This window comes from Branchiostoma floridae, chromosome 13, assembly GCF_000003815.2.
Source record: "Branchiostoma floridae strain S238N-H82 chromosome 13, Bfl_VNyyK, whole genome shotgun sequence".
NCBI classification, from domain to species: domain Eukaryota; kingdom Metazoa; phylum Chordata; class Leptocardii; order Amphioxiformes; family Branchiostomatidae; genus Branchiostoma; species Branchiostoma floridae.
In genome coordinates this window covers 15,658,691-15,683,156 of record NC_049991.1, presented here as the reverse complement: position 1 = coordinate 15,683,156, position 24,466 = coordinate 15,658,691, and the positions used below count along the sequence as shown (strand labels likewise).

The 24,466-nt window shown below is 40.2% G+C and overlaps 1 protein-coding gene across 1 annotated transcript; it reads right to left on the bottom strand.

Annotated features, from left to right (window-relative positions):
- Window positions 1–3,904: 3,904 nt before the first annotated feature.
- LOC118429077 (CCR4-NOT transcription complex subunit 2-like) lies at window positions 3,905–23,430 on the bottom strand. The gene is made up of 21 exons (XM_035839440.1): window positions 23,354–23,430; window positions 20,618–20,658; window positions 19,750–19,828; window positions 18,716–18,808; window positions 16,594–16,636; window positions 15,528–15,666; window positions 14,886–15,041; window positions 14,336–14,402; window positions 13,274–13,328; window positions 12,980–13,069; window positions 11,420–11,500; window positions 11,049–11,135; window positions 10,734–10,771; window positions 10,254–10,284; window positions 9,825–9,902; window positions 8,935–8,958; window positions 8,588–8,659; window positions 7,331–7,487; window positions 6,493–6,554; window positions 5,717–5,867; window positions 3,905–5,239 (listed from the first exon to the last, which is right to left on the bottom strand). Exons 2-21 carry the CDS (start codon window positions 20,632–20,634, stop codon window positions 5,011–5,013), a joined length of 1,749 nt encoding a protein of 582 aa, XP_035695333.1. The 5' UTR covers window positions 20,635–20,658; window positions 23,354–23,430; the 3' UTR covers window positions 3,905–5,010.
- Window positions 23,431–24,466: the final 1,036 nt, after the last annotated feature.

The following is a 24,466-nucleotide window of genomic DNA, read 5'->3' as shown; positions in this document are numbered from 1 at the left end:
GAGAACGGCTTTTATAAATAAACTCGAACGATTGGCGACTGTAAAACAACAACTGTCGTGCTAAGTACTAAAAGTCATTTTTGAAGTACAAAAGAGGCTTTAAATTAGGTCATTTGAGTCAGACCCGCACCTACCAACCAGTCATTAGTCTCAGGCATACCTTAACAGGTGTAGCGATTTGTTTCCGATGAATTAAAGAAACCGTCAGCTAAAAAAGATTGGTCTTAACAATTCAGCCTTGATGAAAATTCCCGTTGCTAATTTATGATACAACACGTCCTTTTTGTAAGAACCGTTAAAAACTAACTTCGCGGCCAATCGCTGAGACTAAGACCCGTTTGGAAACATGTTTCTCCCCGAATGTTTAACCAGGACTTAGCGGGAATCCAGCCGTTTCCATACAAGCTGATAACATCGCAACAGAGATAGACCCGCGATTGAGCCAAGCACAAGGGAGCAGGAATGCCGGGGATATTTTGATCCTCCACGCGGTGCATGGATACCATTCACCCTGCTCCATCCCGGCAACATTGGGAGCCTTATCTGATTGGTACCGATATTTTCCCCGATGTTTTTGTGTAAAGAAACATCACAAAAGACGGGGGTAACCGATCTGACAAATGTAAGAAACATGCTACCTCACGGGGGTTCTAGAAGTTAAAGTCCCGTTCCAAAAGCGTGTACCTTGACGTGCAAAACTGGACGAACTCTTTTGTTTGCTTACCTCACCTGACGGTCATTACAAAACGACAGCCGCAAGTTAAATCTCACCCTACACTCCCAGCGTGTGAAACAAATCGCCTCCTAATAGTCCTAAGTATATATACCGAGACAAAAGCTAATCCTAACAATGCGTTTGGGTTCAGGAAGTCAAGACTGCGTCCTTGGTAACCTCAGTTGTGCGGAGGGGCAACTGCCCGGCTACAGCGGGGAAAGTCAACGATTTTTGTTCGTGAAACCTGCAAATTTTTAAATGTTGCATTTTCTACGATCAACATTTTCCGAACTTTCTTCAGAACTTCAATACATGGATTATGAATTGATTTGAGCCAAAGCGCCTTAGTTATACATGTATATAAAGACATATGAACAATCTTTGCAAAATTCCATTCTTTTCACGCAGCGTTTTGAAAGTAAGCCCTTCGACGTGATCTATGACTTAGTATGACACGTTAACCTATAAACTACAGAAGCTTAAACTTGTACAAATGTTTGTGTTGTGCCGCAAACGAAAATTGATGCTCGTATGTCAACTACCAAAGGGTTAAACCAACATCACATAAGACGGCTAATGAATTATGCCGTGTATAGTAATATCTGAATTGACGTATGTCTTCTTTGAAGAGCCGACCAAAATAACCAAGGGACAGAAATAGATATTAGCTTGTGACGATTAAAAGCGTGTAAAAAGGCCTTTTCTCTGCGAAAAGAAAGACAAGCATCCGTGAACAATTGTACAACTGGGGCCATAAAAGAGACACCTTGGGTTTCACCTGAGTCCTGTGTAGAACGGCTGGTTCTGACAGAGCGTGTCGTGTTGGCCGTGTTTGCCTTGTAAGCCGGCCCGGGCTCCGCCGCGTAAACAAGACACGGTCTCTATACTCTCTGTGGCCGGCTTTGTTCCACAGAGAACTAAATCTCATTAGGAAACTTACGCTCCAAACGACCCATGATTTGAAAGCCGTCGCTATAACCGCTAAGTGCACATTGAAAATTACAAATAATTCCAAATCTCCTACTCTAAATGATGTTCACCTGCAAGTATTGCTTTGAAGTCTCTATACTCTCTGTGGCCGGCTTTGTTATAGAGGGAACTGAATCTCATTAGGAAACTTACGCTCCTAACGACTCGTGATTTGAAAGCCGGTCGTTATAACAGCTACCGCACATACTTAAGCCATGAAATTCACAAATGATCCCATATCTTACTCTAAATGTTCACCTGATAATATTGCTGCGAAGACGGTCTCAGTCGCTAGGTCATTCGGGCAGTAGAGTTGGTTGCACCTTTCCGCTGTTCACCTGCGTCTAGTGACACCTGTTAGAACACCTGGGCGGACGGAAAACCTGCATCTGTCATCAGGAATGAGATTTTGCCGCTTCTCCAATAACTCCACCAGCAGGTGTTGTAACGGAAGGAATATACGTCCTTCCCTGCGAGTCCGACGTGGTTACCCGTATTGCTGTTCTGACACAGTGTGTTGTGTTTCAGTCGGCGCGTTTCCTATCGCCGCACACACAATACAGCTTAAGGGGTGGCGACAATGACTATACAATTGCAAAGTAAACATGGTATGACTAATGTTTCATAAGTCTGTGTGTACAAACTTAGCAGCCAAGGAGACGGCTGGCCGGCTTCCCCGGTCCGCGTCGTTGCCTTGGAGCATTCTTTGACTTCTAATTAATCTGGATCAGAAGACATCGCTCAGAACGTCTTAGTCCTGTCCGTCCCAAAGGGTGGGATTAAGGGATTTGGGCTCGCTGTCTCCCGCATGAGGCAATCTGACAAAGGAAAAGTTTGCCCGCGTTCATTCATTCGATGACAGATCTGTTTTCAAGTTTTCAGCTGCAGGACGACCATATCGACCGGACGTCATTTCTTCTAAAGTGTAACTAAATTCTCAGTATATATTGCTCCATAATGGGATATGAGTTGGAAAATTTCGAATAGGTAAAAGCGAATGGTGTGAGCTTCGTGCCTCACTGCAAAGGTCAAGACTAGTGTTTCCTGGTCACGTATTAGTTTTCCCTTTCTTGCTGTCAGTCATCGTTTGCTCGCGGTTGAAAGAACAGTTATCCCGCGCCTTAGTTGGATTTAGAAGATAAGCGGAGGAGGTAATGGTAGTTTTGTCCCTGTAATCCGATGAAGGCTCCTGGGGGTAAGTCAACGCGCACCAACACAAACCCACCACCGCGCTATCTGTCACTCAATCAAGGCGTCCTGACTGGGAAACATTAAGCCAATTTCACCGCTGAAATCGCTCACAATACAGAATAGCACACTTACGTCCGAGAATTATGTGTAAGACAAACGCTAATGTAAGAGTCTGTGCTTACGTCAATGATTCAGAAGAATTAGACATTGGATTACGCCGCTTTGTCTTACATTGGAACATGTTTGGCTAAACATGCGGACAAATTAAGAGTTTACATCAAAACAGGTATGTGATGATTACAAAACAAACGCCAAGGAATTCATTCCGCGTGTTCCGTTTTCTTGCCGTGGCGACCTTTCAGAACTCCGGGGAAAAAGTAATGATAAGAAATCATAGCAAATCTTTGATAACTAAATTGAATATAGGCCTATATTCATAAAGCCTCAAAAGGTAGTGAGTAATAATTGTCGGAAATGTTCTGTATACCAATACTCAATTTTTTGGGTAAAGAATAGAATAAAATGCACAAAACCAAACGATGTTCATCCGTAATCCAAAAAATCAAACTAGACAGTTATTCAGATACAAACGGTAAAACAAAGTCTGAACGCAATGATCTTGAATGACTTCTACAAAGGAGAAATTACCGCCTGAATGGAAGGACAAAATGCTCACCTGAAACCTTCTGCTTGCAACAGGAGACGTTTATCTTCAAATACGGCTAATAAAATAGCACGTTGTATCTAAGATCACGTACTACTCATATCTAGCCATTTCTAAATAAGGATGGGTTGCCATGGCGACAGGCATAACACTCATGACGTCATGTGGGGTGCACTCTCCAGGCTTTGCTGTTGCCAGGAAGCCAGGCTTGTTCCGGCTTTGGAAGGTACTGCAACCTTAACTGGTTACTTAAGGTATTAGGTACGTGCTTGCAACACTATCCTTTCTCCATCACTCACACAACTTCTAGATAAAGCAACCATGCTTATCCTCTCTGTTGAAGCAAACGAATCAGAGGTGAGCTGTTCTATTTTGAGAAGAGTTTTATTATTACTGACACAGCAGGTCTCACAGCCTCACTCCTGTACCCACATAGGGGTATCCCATCCCCTGGTCCTGAGAGCACAGCATCCCCACAAGCCATCACAATATCTGCCTCTGATAAACCCACTGATGTACAGGATATTCACATCAACGTTCTGACTTGTACGGGTCCTGCGCCCTGGTTAAAAACACCTGACTTCTCCACAAGGCACGGCTCAAGTGCATTGTTTACAAATGTCATATCTTCCCCACTACCGTGGCAGGGTTACAATTCAGGTCTGTACATTGGCATTGTACACGCGGATCCTTATAGGATCCTTCCGCTACCTTGACAAACATAAAGAAGATACAACATCTTATCTTCCGGTCGCAATACCGAATGGCTGGTTGTTTTGATCGGTGGGTTTGACAGTGAATCTACAACCAACCTTGGTACACTGACCTTAGGAATCTGTAGTAGTGAATATTTTCCTCTTTGGGAACCACACTCTTTTCAGGAGCTCACAGGAAGAAATTCCATATGTTTAGTGGTCTGTACTTTATGTGTAGTTGCCCCTCTGCTCTTTCCACTTCCAGCTGGTCTAACCTGCCATGTTGGATGGCAAAATCTACCTCTATATATACACACATAGATATGTCTCAATGAACAATAGCACCCCAGCCCAGGCACGTAGCCACAGAAAAATGTGACTACAGAGAAGAGTGACTCTCATAAAACGTACAAAGAAAACATGAACAGAGGATGAGAGTAAATAAGTACCAAACTGCACACACAGTTCTGGATAGAGGAAAAGTTTTCTCCATTTGACACATAATTTGACTGACGTATTAGATAAGTATGACAATGATACTGGCCTATATGGTGGTCAATGGCCTATATGAAAGGTAACTTTAAGTAAAGCACTGGAACACTACTGTTCACTGAGACATCATCACTGTTCCTTCACACATTGGTATATCCTTACATCTACTCTATAGAGTCTCAGACCCAGCCCAAATATCTTAAGTACCTGAAGAAGCCCATGGAGCTTCTTTAAGACTTAAAGCATGTTAGGGCTGAAGTAGGAGACTGATATCGCTTTCGATATCATGCGAGAGCGGCTGGGTTGTGGTGCAACGTCGCGGGCAGATGGGGCCGATCTTCCAACTTGTCGTAGTCTAAATGGAACTCCTTGGCAACCTTTCTCCACCCCTGGGCGTCAAAGAAGTAGTACGTGCCCCTCTCGTACGTGTTGGTTTTGACGTGCGGCTCCATCCCCGGCGCTCTCGTGATCCACACTCTCTCCTCCTTGTGGTACCTCCAGTCTCGGTTGTACCTGACATAAGGGACCATCAGAGTGTTACATGTATAGTCAAGGTAATTTAATGATACAAAAGGTCAAGTATATGCTTGGTTTGAAGGCATTTTTGGGGTATTTTACTTTGCAAATGTCTTAATCTGTCATTGAACTTCTAACATGGAACAAGTGTGGCCATGTATTCAGAAATGTAAATGCAAGACTGTAGGTGCACCAAGGTACCATGGCACTACCATTAAAACTTTGAATTCACAAAAAAGTGATGGTCTGCCACAAGGATCATTTCATTTCTGAACGATTTCAATCTAAGAACAGCCTTGGAAAAATGCTGACAATTGGTCTGCTTTACCAGATGTTGTGGTTTACGCAAACTAGGAAGTGATCTGTCAGGTCATGGTGTATTCAAATCAGCTTCGAGGCCTTCCTAGTTAGTTTATCTGGACTCCGATACTCTAAAGAAAGAAGAAAGGAGCAGCTTTCTACCACCACACTTACAACTCTGCAGCAGCGGCTAACTGCAGCACGTCCTGCGTCGCTGTGTAGAACATGAAAAACAGCAGGTCCTCCCCGTACCGGTTCAGCTTGATGGGCGCCAGCTTGTGCCTGATGTGGATGTTGGTCAGGTACTCGGACGGGACGTGGAAGTCTGGAAATGTGTGCAGCGGAATATCTAACATCAGCGAAGCCTTATGCAACTGCTCAAGAATATGTCAATAGGGGTCTTTGATACTACCTAAAAGTATCTACAAACACACAAACAATAAGAATTTGAAAAGTTTCAAACACATGAAGAAGTTTTAGGAGCATTTACCCATGCAATCATTGAAGACATGCACTAAACATGAGCCTGAGTGTCATCGTGGTTAATTTACCAGTGCTCCAATACTCTATACTCACAGACAGTATGGGAGCCCCGGTTAACTAAACTAGGATGGCACTCAGGCTACTAAGCACATTATTCTAGACTGACACCTTAGTAATCATTTCCTACTCTTTTACAAGAAAAGAAGAAACAAACACACACTTGTAATTATAAGAAAAGAAAAGGAGAGAGTCTACATCTACAAGAGGAGTATAATAATTGAACGCTAGTCACGTGCTGCCATGCAGGTAACTCAAAGAAACCACAAGGAACCTGTTATGAGCTGCCTTTACATGTAACAAAACAAATCATCAGCCTGAGGGAGGGAAACAAGAGGGCTGTTATGTACATGTAAGTAGAATTCAAATCGCAAAGGGAAGAGCAGAAGTGCCCCCTGACGAGTAGTTACCTATATCTTGTGCTCTGCACGGGTGGTCCGCCCAGGGCCCACCAAAGTTATTATACAAGTTCCTGCCAAGGTAGACACACAGTGATTAAGTCGGATTATGACCATGGCCTGGAATCCATCCTGTTCTTGCTGTGGTTTGCTCTTCTGATAACTTCCCTGCAGCATTAGGCTGGCCTCTGTCTCCATCTAAATGTTTGGCCTTTACTTCACTGATTATCTACGGTATGGTAACTTTGTCAGAAGCAACGTAATGCGGATAGAATGCCTTTTGGAAGTCAGTCACCAGACCATGCCATGGCAGAGGATTGTGCGACATGAAGGCACTCACAGACCTTGCGTATTTTCAGACAAATTTTCAAATACCAATTGGCCTCCTATATCCAGGTGCTAGACTATTTACACAGGGAATCCAGCAGAAGAGTGAACGGGAGCTAGAATAGGATGGCTTCCAGGCTTCTCCCCTGTGCAATACAGGCTGGACGGGCAAGATGGCTGTAAAAGGGCTATAGACAGGAACATCTGATGGCATCATACATCACACAAACATAAATGGGACTTTTGGGTAGTAATTCATTCATTCATTTATTCTATTAATGAAATAGCATACTCTTACACAAGACTACATGAAACCTAAGATACAATTATTCATTGAAGTATTGTTTATTGGCTTGTCTGTCTGTGTGTGTGGCTGTATGTGTGTGTGTGTGTGTTCGTGTGTAGTAGTTTCTGTATACTCTATGCCAGAGGCAGTAACTTCACCTATATCTATACAGTTTGCTTATATTGTGGGATTTTCTACATAGTCAACACACGACACACTAGAAAACGAAGCCCTTACTCTGGAGAGTTGAGGTTGAGCCCTAGCGTGGTGAGGTCGCTCCCCAGCGCGAGCGCCACCATGTTGGGGTCTGTCTCCGCCGCCCGTATGAAGGTGAGGAGACCCACCATGCCGAACTGGTCCGTTACCATACCCGCGGGGATGTTTCTTACCGTTCCTGCACAATAATGACAATGACAACAACATATCAAAACTGGTCGTTCCATTGAAGTACCAAAGCAAGCCAACAGGGTGCCAAAAATCAAATAAATCTTCAATAGGATAAGGCCAAACCAAAATTCGTTAAAATCCATTGTTAGCTTGTTTAACCAGTGGCACATACATACATAAAATGCTGCCAAAAAGTAACCTTTTAGGGCAAAGGCAATGATTTTCATGGCTATTCATGCATTAAGTTGCATAACATGAAGATACAAAAAGCATTATCTATCAAACTTGACAACTTACACCCAGTGGAAATTCACTCAACTTATACAAACAGCTAAAACTAAAGTTCACAAGCTTGATATAGGAGCATGATATTAGATATGAAAACATGTCATCATTTACCGAATATGCCCATCTGAGTCGTGTCTGAATTTAATACACTAGGAACCGCTCTCCAGTCTAAGCAGAATTAACTGGATGATGGATGACTTGTTAGTATATAGCTAAGCTACACTGCCCTTTGGGCTCTTTCATTCCTTGTAATTAGAGCTCACTACTCAATCACAACATTAATTGGTAACAAGCCAGTGATAGATAGTTCTTGATAGTTCTATTTTGATGGGGTTACTACAGTTTAAACTGAGCTGAAACGAGTGAACGACATATCCTGCAATGCTGCATATGTGTAAGCTGGTGTGTTACATCAAAGGGTGGCTATTCCAGCTATACAGATAACCATTACAAATACAAGATACTGATTTGATAAGACAACCTTTTACATTGGTGCTACAACATTTTAGGAAATGATAGGAAAGTCTATTCATAATCATAGTAAATCAAAGAAATTATTTCAAATGTCTTTGTGGCAAAGTAGCAAGCTTTACAATTCCATGACTTGTCAACAGTTACATGGAATTACCTAGGCTATTCTTGGTAACCTTTTCACATCAATGATCAAAGTTGTCCCCAATTCAGGAATCTAACATTTTAACACATTTCTACCACTCATGAAAAAATGTGACTTGTTTGACTTTTTGAAGACGTTATGGGCCAGAAAACAATGTTATGTCACTGTGTAGATATTGATGTTACAATAGCCTTTGAACCTACCGTCCGGTAACGTCTGAATCCCCCTCTTCTGGGACTTGTCTACTGGGAACTTGGCCGGATCTGACCCTGTCCCTGTAGGGTACACAAGGACAACATGAACCTTCTGCTGACCCAAAAGTCTGGCAAAATGGACACACACAAACACACACCAACCCCACGCCGTGATCACTGCAAAGAAAACTGAAACTCAAGCCACGGTCGATACAAAGACGTACAATGTTGTTACTACTACTCCTACCACTGCAAAACAGTAACACAAAACACACACAAAAATACTGTGTGCCTAGTTTGCTACACAACACTTCAAAGTGAAATAACAACAGGGGAAAAAGAAGGGAATTTTGTACCTCCTTCATCGTTTGCCAGAACTGCTGTTGGGAGTGGTGGTAAAAAAGTTATCATCTTACTTCAGATTAAGTTCAATCAAGGTCACAAATTGGTTCAAATACAACAAAGCACAAAACACCTAGTTCTTCACTACAACTTCCACCTTTTTCCCAAGTTCTAATAAGGCCATGTTGATTTGATTATATGGATGTCATCCTCGCGGAACCCAAAAACTGATGCGAGCGTGCAAATAAAAAAGTTGGGTCCCAAGAAAAGTTGACTTCATGGAATCTAAGTGGCCAGGAAGGTTGAACAAATGACTGAACATACAGAATATGTCATACCAAACAAAAGATTTTTTTCTCATTTTGTTCTTTCACATATTCTTCTTTGACTTTGGAATTAACCTTGGCATTCTATGATCAGTATATCTTTTCTGATATTTTTATGCAATCTACGGCACAAATTTGTACGATTTACAGCTGCTTTGTACGATTTACCGTATGGTTGAAAACCTTTCTAGGAAACAGCCGGATATTGATGCACACAGATGCCATCCATATAATTAAATCAACATGGCCTATTTGACAGATCTTGCCAATGTTACCCTCACAACAACTATGCTTTTCTTACAACCGATAACAAGTTTCTACTTCAGTGAACTAATTTGACCTTTAGCTAAGCACCCTTTTACACTCCACCTGCTAACCACCTTAAACCCAGCTCACATGAAGGACACAGACATAAAAGGCTTAAGACGTCTACAGCTAAAAGTCAACAAGCTACGACCTTTTAAAAGTGAACAAGAATAACAAACATGACCTTTACCAAATGAGGGTCAAGTTTCTTCACACAGAAGGGTCAAGAATAATGCTCTGCGTAACCCGAAGGTCGTTAATAAGGGGCTTACCTTTGAACTGTTTAAACCCTGGTGAGTCGGATTTTATCCAGCTGAAGTCTGCCATACCTTGGGGTGGAAGAGAGAGAGCTTTTGAAGCCCAACAAAATGGATCACCGTTAGTTGCATGCCTTGTGCTATCCTCATTGAACCATCGATAACCACACACCAAACCCTTCGCAAGCCATATCAACAAATAGATACATTCCATTATTATTATCAGGGTTTAATCTTTGACATAGACTTAATTGCCATTCTAAGAAAGCTGTTCTAACCTTAAGCCTTGAGGGGAAAAGGGTCATATTACTATCTAGCAGTATACCTGTTATAATAGGAGTTTTCGACTCCCATTTTCCCCCGCCATATACGCAGGCATGGCAGAGAGTTCTGTAGGCTAGGATAAGGTTTTGTGAGTGACAAAACAAGGAACACTTTACCCACCTCCTGCTGATGATACTGCCGTACTTGTGGGCTGGATGGTACACAGAAGTAAAGTGTTAAGTCTTTCCATCCAGAAATCCATCTTAGCTATTCCATAAATTTTCAGTTTGATCACGTCAACCGATGATGATGATGATGATAAGTCAGACTCTGTAACTACCTGTTTATGAGTACCACAAGGCCAATTTGACCATTAACAATCCTGTCTATAGTGACGGCTTCTTCACACAGACCAGATCTTATCATCCCGAGTGGTCTCCTAGGGAAGTTTTCACCGTTCATTATTCTTGTTTTGATACCAGTAGGATGCTAACTGGCATAGTACAGTTGAAATTTACCAGCTAAAAGGGAATCATTAATACCTTCATAAAGAGTGTATTTTTCAAACTTTTAAAGACTGATGAAGTGCAGCAGCCATATATATGTCATGTTTCTTGCATGACACAATTGTTAGTCACACCTTCCTGAACCTGTACTCACTGTTTTGTTTGCATTCTCGTCTCTGTTATTTTCTTGGTCTGCAAAACAAAACAAATGCCCTAAAAATTACGTAAATGTGTAGTATTAGACTGTACCCTTTGTTGTATATATATTGCCATACATTGTCACTGATGCAATTGTTGCGCAATAAACAAACTATCTTTCATCACAGCAAAATGTACTACACAACACCATTCATACTGAACAGGTCACATTCGTTTGTACTTTGATTAAAAAGCGGTTTGCTCTCAGCCACAAGAAAGACCAAACATCTGTCTATCATTGTACATAAAGCAGATACTATGATAGACTCACTCTGTGTCCCTGGTAATGCCGGAAAGTCTTCATTATGGATGGTAAACTCCTGCTGGGGTTCACTCGGGGGTTTGGCCACCATACCAGCTGCATTTAAAAGGTCATGATAAACATTATTTCAAACCCCATATCTGGCCCAGGCACGACTTCCACGTAACCATAAACCAAAAGTGCATTGCCAAATATTACAGATGAGCAAGTTTTTTTCCTCCGTTTCGAAATCACAAAGCATAACTCACTAGTATCTTTTTTCAACACAGTAGGCAATGCACTAGGAACAGATTCCAAGAAATAAAGACATATTATTTCTGCAAAACAGCAGCCTTTAGAAAGAAGAGTACCAGGAAGTATCAATGATCCCAGGTCCTTACCATACGCTCTACCAGGCATATTGGAACCAACGGTATTGGAGCCACTTTCACTACCACGCCGATCACTCAGAGCAGGGAAATCTGCAAGATCAAAGATACTTGTTTTAGTCTAATTCATTTTGATACTTGGAACAATTTTCTAAGCAGTGACAGTTTAAAAAAAACGTTGTTCATCAACAGTTTGAAGCTTTGTAAATACATAATACTGAGGAAAAGCATAAAGCACAGATAAGTAACATTGAAAGTCTGGTAGAATTCACCTATATTTCATGATTTAAGATTACAGCTATGTGTCAAAGTCTGTACAGACTGACTGACAGTAGTATGATATAAGGCCCAATCTCCAAGCAGATGTATACAGAGCATCCAAAGGCAGTATCCAAAGGGCTATGCAGTATATTTGTATGTGGTATAGGAGAGCAATACCGCTATTAAAAGGAAATACATGTACTCCTCTCTACTTGAGTGCAGTGCGGAAGATAGTGTTTAGGTCTTTTGGATTCTGCTTGAATCAGACTAATAAGATCGCTGTTGGGAAATTCATTTTTCACATTTCAGTTCAACCCGCTAATTACTGTGCTTACCCTATATGGATTAGAAACATGCATAAATGTCTCTGCTGTTTCTTAAAACTAAACTAAACAGGCGATATCCATACTCCTTGCCCTACAGTAAGCAGGGCTCGAAATACCTACCTGCAACCTGCAATTTACAAGAAAACATTTTGATGTTGCACCTGAAATACCAACAAACTTCCAGGCAGTATTACACTAAGATATTTCAGCTGTAGATATCACACATGACATTACGCAGGTAGCGGAAGAAAGTGTTTCGAGCCCAGCCTTTCACCTCCTCCAAACTCCCTTTGATCGGAAATAATGGCAGAAACAGGACGATGCTGATGTTCCCAATACTGGCTGGGATTTAGACAACACCATTTAGAGGAAAGTTGGTCAAGAATGTGTACCAGAGGACCAGCTATGTTAAATTGTGCTGTATTGTTGTACAGGGTAATCCAGACACGATTGACTACTAGTATTCTTGTGTTGACTACTAGTATGTGCAGTAATGCAGCACCCAAAATGGCAGTTTTGAGTGGTACCTTGTGTGGCTCATAAAGTGTATGTATGGCCTTCTTCGGTCAGTTACAAATGACTGCCTCCTTCGCCCAAATAGCTTCATCCCTGTTATTCAACAGTCATACATACTGCTTTTTTAAGTACTGATAAAAAGTAGGCAGACATGGTAGTAAGTCTAACATGTTATTACAGCATGTTGTAGCTGTTGTAGCAACCCTGGACAATTTCATTTGGGTCTGGTTTCAGTCTGGTATGCATTCCTAACTAACTCCCTCTCTCATTCATGGCAGGGTATTGTCGCTCTCTCTGAGGAACCCCTCCCTTGAACTGTTCCAGACTCTTCTGCAACCCCCTACCAAATGGCATTATTCTCATGCCATCCAGTATTAGAAACACCTTGGTACTGTGCCGTGATTTCAGAGCAAAAGGAGTTTGACGGAGGTGGCGTTAGCCAAATTGTGACAAAAGTGTCCAGCTGTACCGTATGTCCAGGGATGTTCCCAGGTGTTGCCGCTCATCTGTCCAATCTTCCGGTTGCCGGACGTGTTAGCGGACTGTTTGTCAGATTTTACTGAAAAAATAAGTCACTTTTCACTATCCAGCGCGGACGGGGACAGAGTCCCGTCCTACTAGCGAGTGTCCATTTTCAACCTGACAGACAGACACAGGCCCTGGGGACATTCCGACATGAGTCACAAGCTGTCGTGAGCCACGTGAAGACCGAGGAAAGTAAATCACGCTTACTCCTACTGTTACATGTACAACAGGCACTTACCTGCACTACTGAAGCCTGACCCACTCCCAACGGACCCCATACTTCCCAATAGGCCCTAAAGATAGAAAACAAATGGACAAATCTTCACCTATATGGTATAAAAGTAAAATGAGGCATAAACATAAGAAATTAAACACTGATACTCAATAACTTTTTCATTCTTAGAGGAACAGCAAGACAGTGTAAGCATGAATTCACCTTTGGTTCACAATTTTAGCAGTACGGCAACAGAAAACCACTGATAGCAGCCTCTTTTATCTCAGAAAACAAGAGCAAAATATGCTTTGACAATGTAATGACTGAAAGTAGAGCTGCGCTTGTGAGATAGCGAGGACTGCTGCATGCCTGACTGGCTTGATCCCTACTATTCGACAGTCATAAGTACATGTACTCTTTTTTGAAGTGCTGATAAAAGAGTCATGCAGATAAAGTGATTTCTACAGAATTCAATTTATAATCTTGAATTGAAAAAATTGAAAGCCTAAAAGCCATAATAGATATTCAGGATTGCTGCAAGTGTGAGCTGGATTATTCCCGTTCAGTTGGTACTGACAGGTATTGAAAATAAAAAGGTGGATTTACATGTATAAACAGAAACCCCAGTGCCCACTGTCTTGTACAGTTACATCACATACATTTGTAATACATGTACAAAAAGTAACATAGGAAATAATCATTTCTTAACACATTTGATGATTATGGTACATAATTTCCCTTTTTAGGAAGAAACACTACAAAAATTACTTTGCTATATTTTCATATCTTTTTACAAAAAAAATCAAATAAATTACTGGACAACAAACAAGACTGGTTACACTACAGTTACTGTGTCATTCTGAATTATGAAATATCTATTTTAATTCATTGGCAAATTTTAAAATACATGGCACTGACTTTCAGACAGCATAGCTAATTTTTGGATGTTAACTGGATGATAAATACAATTCAAATATATGGGCAGCCGCAGATAATAACAGAATGATATATCGCACATAGCTAGTTCCTTGTGAATTACGAAATATTCTGATCTGGAAGCGTGTGCTGATGTAGACATCTACTGACCTGACTGCTGAACGGTTGGTTTCTACTGAGACCCAGGCCTGCTAAAGCTCCTAGTGATGTGGGGTTCCTGTAGCGTACACCAGAGAATGGGTTCTGTGAGTCACTTATTCAACATTGTGATATTCAACCCAAGAATATGTATGGTCAATGATGCACATGTAGTTTGTGAAAGATTTATCTTTTCTTCATCTATTTGTACATGCATTAACTTGATATCTGTTAGTGTAATTTGAACCTTTGTTCACCAACACATAAATTACCATACCTAAACTTAACACTTCATAATACAAATGATCTTAACTAAGCACATCATATAGAGTAGAAATCATTTAATTGCATACCCCATTTGCCAGCGTATTTTCTGCAATTATCCGAGTGGTGCAATACCAGTTTGAAACTTGGGGATTTCGTACAGTTAACAGCATGTGGTAATCCGTTGTGCAATTAACTGGCTTCTACCTTACTACTAATACTGATTACCTGAACTAAACACTGTATTTGATAAAAATTTGATATTATTTATGTGCTTGTTTGATGAAGCCAAACCTACCCTGGTGCCTGAGGCTGTAGGTTTAGAATGGGCGAGCTGCGACTATTTGGACTGGCCAGCCCTGATGGCATCTTGTTGTTCCTATTGGGAATGTTCAGGCCTTGCATGCCCTGTGTCTGGTTAACCATGCCACGGGGACCCATGGACAACAGCCCTCTGCAAACAACAAGTTCAGATTAGGCCATGTTGATTTGATTATATGGATGACATCCTTTGTTCTTTCACATCTTCTTTGACCTTGGAATGTTCTTTGAAATTAGTATACATTTTCTGATATTTCTTGTTGCAATTCCCAAACATATATTTACTTCTTTTGAAGCTGATTTGTATGACGTAGTCAATGGCAAAATTGAGACTATATTATTTTTGAATTGTCAGCTCGATTACATATGGCCTGCATATATGCCATAATATAGAATTGAAATATTGCAGTGGTTATCCCCAAAGGATTATTGCTAAAATCACAGGTCTGCATAATCAGCCACATATCCAACATGACCCAGCAGTACAATGTATGCTAAGCTCTCTGAATTTTGTGAGGTTAAACTGGTACATGCAAGATTAGCAATAATCAATCAAGTACTTGATGATAACATGTGTTGTTGTATGGAGAAATAAAATCATAACAAAGAATGGCAGTACCTGCTAGGAGAGGAAGGGGGCATCCCTGCAGGTACAGGGGGCATGTTGCTGACCCCAGAGTTGGACATGCTCCTGTTGAACTGTTGTTGGGGGTTGGCCACCCCTCGTGGCCCCACCTGCATACCTAGTGCACCCATACCTGTGGGCAGGTACACAACCTTCAACAACACTGCAGTAGGCATAAGCTATATAATAGGTACAGGTTCCAAGTAATTATAAAAATTACTTAAAACCACTTTTCACTCGAGGCTGCGACTGTGAGCAAACAAAGATTGGACAGATCGCTTGACGAATATCATAGAATTTTTTTGGGGGGGAATTGTTGTCATTTACTTTTAGGTTATACATGTACTTTTACACCATGCATTATCATTTACATTCAAATAACAAACTAAAGGGTCACAAAAATCAAATTTTGGTTGCTCAACTGTCATGGCCTTTGGGAAAGGGGTTCTAAACAATTCTGTCATCAAGGAAAGCATGGTATGGTAAAATTATTGGAGTTTCAATACATTTATTTAATGGTGATCTGCATTATCTTAACTTAAAAGGTACACATATATTATATATGTCATGCAGAGAGAAATGTTGTGAGAAGCAAACCATTATCTTTTCCGCTGGCAAATATTGCAGATTAGGGTGAACCTCAGGAATACAAATAGAGCCATGCAGAAATATATTCTTTTTTATCTCCTGTACGACAATATCAAAGTTAACTCAGATGTTTGGATTCCTTTCCAGCTTAAAAGGCCTTTGATAAAAGTTAGTGCTGATACAGCAAGAAAGGGGCACTCTGCAACTTTTACCCAGAAGGTAATTGTAGATACCAATATCACTACTACTAGTACAAGCACTATTCTCCTGTGAGTGTTTCCATTACATAAAACTGTACTCAAACCTACACCTAATCTAGCCATTCATCATCAACAAAACATCCATTAGTTTCCTTGACATATAAATCTTCTTAATTTCTAAGAAAACACAGAACATATTGCCTGCAAGGAATTTTGTGACATACTATGCTGTGCAACATCATAAGCCTCATGAATCACCCTATACCACTTACCACCAAGGCCTTGGTTACCATAGAGACCGGCAAACTGGGACATCTGGAAATGGAATAAAACACTCAAGATGAAGTGCAGAGACAGCTTAGGCACATAGCCTGGGTACCATCAGCAGGGCTCAAAATACTTTTTCGTGCCTACCTGCACTGGTGCAGGTAATATTGAAAATTACCTGCACCAGACAAATTTCACCTGCACCACTCTGAATTTAGGAAGTATGGATCATACTAAAATTGTTCAGGAACCATTGCTGTTTTTCTTTTATACTTTATAGGCAGTAACAGTCAATGCAGCTACTAGCAATCCACAAACACCTACATCATAGGACATTTATGTATAAAACCCAGTATATGGACCAGTGCAGGTTAGGTGCAGGTAGACACCAGAAATACCTGCACAGCTCCAATTTTACCTGCATATGCAGGTGGTATTTCAAGCCCTGCATCAGGAAAGTAGTTTGCTCTGGCATTTATTATACACTATGTACAGTCGCTTCTCTGCTGTTCCGTCTGGGATCCTTGACCACCTCAACGTCTGGAATCATCCAAATTTTGGACAAGGGCACATGAGCGAGTTAAGGAATGGGTTCAAGCGCTCTGCGTTCTAACACCTGAAAAGCCTTCCGTCTGCTTGCAGGAGGCCCTGTTGTCATTGAACGAGCGCTCAACATGTAGAACCCATTCCTTAATTCACTCATTAACTGACATTACCACCAAGGTGTTTGAATGTGTAGGTCTCCAGATGGGTCGCAGAAATGAACATAGGAGCGAACTACTTCCCGGATACCCAGGCTACTATGCGCAGACATGTCCACATAAAAAGTTGTCGATAATCAGATATCATCCTGGTAACTTTCAAGCTGAGACTGTATATTCCTTGTAGAGTACGCTAAAATCCTTTTATCGTATTTTACTTCTTAGCTTACACACTTCCGTCCATCCTTCCTATTTCATTAGAGAGTATTCGTAGAGCCACTCTGGGAATAAAAATAACCATTATAGACCAGCAGTAGTAATTATTGCTGTAAGCTATCTGCAGGCAAGGCACTTTGTTTCTTGATGATCAGCTGCTTTGGGCAGCAAACACTTGGGAAGTCTCAGCCTAGTGGCAGAAAGAGATATCATGTGTATATCACATTGCTGACATTTTGACACGAAAAAGTTGTTAAAATGTTCCTGCAAACTTTCAAGATTAAAATTTAAATTGCATATTCCAGGTAGAAAATCCATCCTTGCTATTTCATTTGAGAGTTTTCTTGGAACACCTCTGGGAATGACAGCAGCCATTACAGGCCAGCAGTAGTCATTACTTTTGCTAGATGGCTGGGGTTAAGGGAGTTCATTTCTTGATGATCTGTGGCTTTGGGCAGCAGACACTTATTAGTTCTGAACCTAGCAGCATAAACAGATATCTTATATACTGTAAATCGTTATATTTTCGTAGTGGTATTATGAACCATGAACTCGTAAACACTGTGAATATGCATTCCCAATGTACTATACTACAGAATTATTTCAATCGCAAATTTAAAACAGAGAAAAAATCCTCCTTTCTCTTCCCATGAGAAATATAACTGTCACAAAAATTAATGAATTGCAACAGCAGCTTCATTATTTGTTACATTGAATAGTTGTTACAGAAGAACATCTATAACTTTTCATGAAATGGAAGCTACAGTTTGAATGACTAGCTACAAGGGGGTCGCTCTGTATTGCAATGGTACGTTAACTGAACATACAAATTGGACATGGATTAAATATTTTCCCTTAAGTCTTCTTGCCAAGGTCTAACCACACAAAGAAGTCATAAATGATAAAATTCACTCAGAATTTTTGAATGGCTTCTCAGTTACAAACAAACCAGCACTTTCAGATATTTAAACTCTTCTGAATCAATAATCTTGTACATGTATTTAAATTTCAGGGTGCTGGTCATAAACTTAGTGGTTTCAGACTTTGTGTATGTTTTTGTATGTAGGTCTGATCTGCATCTGTTATGTTATTGTATCTGTTAATGTTTTTCATATTTTTTTTTTAATTGTCTGAGCCCTGAAAGATTAGCTCAATCAGGAGTTTAAGGGCATCCAATAAACTCAATAAAAAAAAACTGGATGAGCTGTACCTGATCCTTGTCTGGTCTCTGTGGAGGAAAGACCTGTTGGAAGTACATGGTGGGGTCTCCATATTGCTCATTGTCCTGCTCCTCTCCAAACCCCTGCACATACAAACATAGTATTGTCACAGGGTTGTACAACTTTTCTAAAATTCACTAGTCCTATTGGACAAGCACATAAAAAATCTACTTGTCCAAACCAACTTTTCACTTACCTAAAATTAAAATAACATATTTCTATGTATTTTCACTTCCAGCAATTAAATGCTTTTCTCGTTGGCTCTATTTTTTTGTGTGGTGAACAATGCTTATGCTTGATGCCACGACTGAAAAGTAATAAGTAAAAATTTCACTCATGGAAAAATCTTACTTGCCCAAACGTACAAGTGGGGTAAGACATGCACTTGCCCGATTGGCACCTTCATTTGCTCGGGACAATCGGGCTTGTGGAACCGATTGTCATCAAATCACTTCTTCATAATGGTGCACTTAATACTATAGTATAACATGTATAAGAAGTCAAAACTTGGCATCCCAGTAAATTAGCGTATGTAAGGCTGTGAAGCTGTGACATTAGCATGGATCGGTAAATCCAACATGGAGTTAAATCAAGTTAGGATGGTGCACAGAGAACAGATCTAGTCTCATAAAAGAATCATTTTTTCCTATGCCGGGGCCGAGGCACTTAGCAGAATCCAGATTTTAACCTCCAAGATGTACAGAGACCAAACTCAAACTGACAGTCCTCTGTGAAAGGGTTAGAGCTGTTGCAGATAACTGAATGAATTGGAGAGAGAGTCTCAGCTTAAGTGATATTGATCGTATCTGGTAGACATACGAAGACGATCCCATCTGCAACTTTTGATGGAAAAAGCATCAAGCTTCAAAGTCAGGCCCAATGAAGAAGAGGGATGCACTGTTAAGTCTTAAGATGCATGCTGGTGCCTCTGTAAAATGGCTACAGTAAAGCTATTGCATTAATGATCTGTAATTTATGACTAGACCACAGTTTGATGAATGTCTTTCTTAGAAATATTTCTCACCTTTTTTCTCCCAGAGCCGATGAGATTCATGTTTTTTCTACTGCCAGGCGAGTTCTCCTTCTGTCCTTGAAATCCAAACCTAGGAAAGGAAACAGAAGCCATAAATGTGCAATGTTATATCCTTATTTTTTTGGTTGAAAAGTGATTAACAAAAGCTCACAATCATTCCATAAATAAAAGCAACATTCACACAGCCCTGATCCTCCTTGATGCTGCATATCCTGCATTTCATTCAGCACAATTATAATTTATGCATCACACTAACTTTGTCTTGCAACTTCATGATTTCGACAGGCATGGATTCTCACATGTGAAAAGCTACATTTGCATTGATCAGGGTTGTCTTTGGGGTTGTATTGCACGGGTAAACCAATATGTTAATGTAGAAGAACTAGATGGGTTTTGGACCAAAACTACGGCTGATCAAATGTCAATGTTATAGTGAAAATGGACAGTTTTAGGCTACCATACATGTTGCAACCTTAGCCTCCATTGCAGGCATCGAACTGGGCTGTTTTTTATCTGAGAGAGGTAGGGGTGGCTGGTTCGCAATTTTCAACGTTGGCTAGGTTCTCTTATGCCAGGAAAGGGTGAAACTCCCTTCCACGGCAAACTCCCTACCTCGGCAAACTCCCTTTTGCAGCTAACGTTGAGAATCGCAAACCAGCAGTCCAGCACCCACCCTAAAATAAAAACCAGCCCCGTTCAGAGCCTGCAACGGAGGCTATTGCAACCCCAGGACATCCCATAGAGATAGGATTATGCTACAGAATTAGTACAAGCATTCCATTTGGATTTGCATGTCTGGCATTCCAGGCAAGGTGCAGAATACAGAGATCAGCACAAAGGACAGTCCCAATGTACTCACTGTCCCATCCCAGCCATGCTGGAGTAGGTATTGTCATACACCTGTGTGTAGATAGATAAGTTACATTGAATACACTATTTATATATTCAATCAACAAAAAGGAAAAAAAAGTCATTATCATTTGGACAGCTGTGTACTGGCCTTCAGAGTACAGTTAATCTTGTGTGTGTGCTAGATGTGTGTGTATGTATGTTAGGACTTAGATAAACTCAGCTTCATTTATACAAACCACATATTTTTTCCTCATTTTACTAACTTTCTCTTTAATTCTTACACTGGACAACAAAAAATAGACACCGCTATTGGGTGGTATCAAGCAAGGGCCCTGCAGTTATTCATGTATCTCACAGTGAAAGATTGTCAAAGTTGAATCTTTGCTCAATGTTAAGTGTTAGTGGTACTCATTATATGCTACTGGTACACAACTTTCAGTGTGGATGTCATGGTATTGTATGGAAGAAACTCATAAATGTACATAATGATATACTGGAATGCTATTCAATGTCCCAGACTAATCTGTTCTTGTATGCAATGTGTCCTTTTTGACAGGTGGCCATTTACAAAATGGCACAGAGAATATAGCTATTGGCAGTATGAGGTCTGGTTATCTGAGGCGTTCAGCCCCTACTCATTCCATACCGTAACACATGCTGTGCTAAGGCCTGGGCAAAAAAAATGTTGTGCTTCTGAATATGGTCCTGAAAAAAGGGTTGATTTCCTAGTATGGTAGGTAGTGATTTTCTAAAATATATTTTGCAAAAAATCTTTACTGATCCAACAAATATGGTTTAACAATATTGAAATGTATCAGGATAGTGGTATTTTCAACATCATATATAGTACTAATATCTATGATAACAAATTGAACACAGAAGTACAATCTTTACTGAATTATAATTCCTACAAACTGTTTAAAGCCTTTATCTGTTAACAGAGAGAGAAATATGAGTCTGTTTTGAATTTCATCACTCAGATAATACTAGGTTAAAACATTCTATGCCACTTTCCAGCAGTTGACCAAAAATAAAAAGGCTTGGGTTGGCAGGGTTTTGCTAGGGTTGGACTGAAATACAACTTATCTCTTTTCTTAGGCCTAATGCCAATAGATGCTATAAGTATCTGTAGAACTACAGTACTCTAGCATTCATACTAGTACATTTGTACATAAACACATATGCATAGAGTCATAAACAGTCACGAAACATCTTCATGTCATGACAATCCCATGTTTCTTAATGCTCTCCACAGTCTACAGTTATGTTCACACAAATATATTTTGTCACTGCAGCAGTGCTTTCACAAAATAGTTCTCTGGCAAGTCTCTGCACATCAAGTTATGTTGTGTTTGCTACATCTCATTCTATATAGACCTCTCTTATGACGTCAACTGTGCCATGTTGGATTATTCTGTACATGTATGTCTGTTTAAACATGGAGACATGTGGCTGCTGTAATCTAAGTAATGGCTGCTGAGGAATTCAAAATATAATCATGCCTATACATTGCCTCTTTATTGGAACTTCTTGTGGGAGCATTTTTACACTATGTAGCAGCAGCAGCATTGCAGCATCAACATAGTCATTTTATAATTTACACTCTTACATCATCATCATCATGGGCGAGTTGCCTTGTTACAGCTAACAGCTAACTTGTAAAACTTAATTGCTTTGTTCATATCACTCAGTTGAGTATCATAGCTGTGTACCAATCCATACGGAAAATTAACCATTATTTAAACAAGAAGTTGAGGTACAGATACAGGTCTGGACCTGTACCTGTTTAACCCTTGTATATGTACCTGTACCTGCATCTAATTTTCTAAAATTTGTTCAGGTAGACAGCTCTATCTATTATGCTTCATAATGAACAAAAAAGGAACATGTTTCTCTCTACGAGAGTCTATCCAGATATCTCCATTTGAATTTTCTAAAAGTTTACATAAACTGATAAAATTATAAGTGGTTAAGAGCTGTAAAATTGTATTGCTTTCAGCCAACTCTATCAAAATACAGAGTGAGTAAATAGTGTTAGCACATTCCATTATTCTAAGACTTTCCCTGTCACAGTAAGCAAGGCAATACAAAGAGAGAATTAATTGAGTTCTCAGAGTTTTGAAAAAAAAAAATTATTTGGACATGTAAATCTGTAAAATTGTTTACCTGGGGAAATCCATGTATAAAGAAAGCTTTATCAGCAATACTTTGCAACTTGATAAACATTAAAAAGTCACATAGGTATAAATCAAGACATAAAGTGTCTTATCTGGCAGTAATAAAGACAGATCTACAGCACAAATTTATATGATTAGTTCATATCTACACGTACGGTACATGAATAAAATTTTAGTCAAATCATATCTTGACAAGAAATTTATTGACTTGCTTGTTCCTGTTTTCACATCCAAACTGCACACGATTCTGTCACCTTATGTGGCCAAACAATCTGGGCATGTTGCAATTTTCATCTTGTTTGTTTTCTGACCCTTCAAACGCGACCAATAGATACCAAACTTGTGTATGCTTCTTTTCAGCTTCTCCACCCCCCTCCCCACCTTTGCTTCACCATCAGCAAAACCATTATACCCACCAACAGACATCCTCGATTTGTGTGCAACATTTCAACACGCTAAAGCTCCAGGAAGCATCCATACCTACATGAATTATATCTTTGATTCCTTAAAATCAATATCTGGGTCCAAGAAAAGCTCAAACGAGGTAAATAAGCACAAAATCTCACCTTCCAATTCGTCAATCTCGTCAAAATTCTGCTACCTCCTATCCAACATGGCTTCCTTTGCCGTCCATGACCTTTCACCTATGACGCAGATTTTGGCGACGCCTATGGCTCGGATGCCCAGCACGTCGGCAGGTGCAGCGACTTTACTCAAAGCAAGTAATCTCCCATGTACGCCGAATTGGAATTTGAATTTAAAAAAAAAATATATATAATTTTTCACAGAAGACGACTGACATTTTGTTAGATGTATATTAATGTTAATGTTGTTAACGTTAATGTAAAGGAATATTCAGTTGGAAGCGAATGGCACAAAATTTCGTTCGTGTAATCGGGTATCATCGTGGATTGTTTATTTGCCCAATTTCTTCAATTTCTTATTCTATCTTTCATGCTAAGATTCTTCAAGGTAACGTAATTCTTAGACTGAATACTGAGGGGTCCAAGGTCGCTTTGATGAAAACTATATTTGCTGCTTCTTTTATTCGCGCTTTTTACACCCAGGTTGCCGATTATGGTTGTGTTTGTATCATCCCATTTAATGGATTTGTGTGGATTTTGGTATGTAGGTAGTTGGTCCCAACAAAATGCTAAAAACAGCGATTTTGAGCTTTTAGCTTCAAGGTGCTGCAATATTATCGGCCCCGCCGACGCCCCCTTCCTGACAACAGTGTAATATAGCCCATAGACGAATGACGCTTGTGGGAAGGAGATAGCTGGGACTGATTAGGAGAAAAGGTGTTAGGATATGAGGAGCCTAAATATAGATTTCACAAAGGCATGCATGAGATGATCGATGTCACTCAGAGGGCCATGGAATCTAGGTGAACTATTTGGTCTATCCCTCATTCTCTCCTGGCAAGAAAGGAATACCTTGTAGCAGATCAGATATAAGCTCCTTGCTTGTAGCAAGCGTCATCATCAGCGTTTTAGCCAAGTATAATATTCTACTCTCCCTCCTAAGCACACAACCCACAAACAATTAGCAAACGATTTGTAAATGAAGAGAGACGTTTTTTTATTATTAAATGCCACTGAAATTATGCATTAGAACATTGCATCGATACATACAGAATGTACAAAACATACCGTAACATCAACTAACGTGGCTGTTGA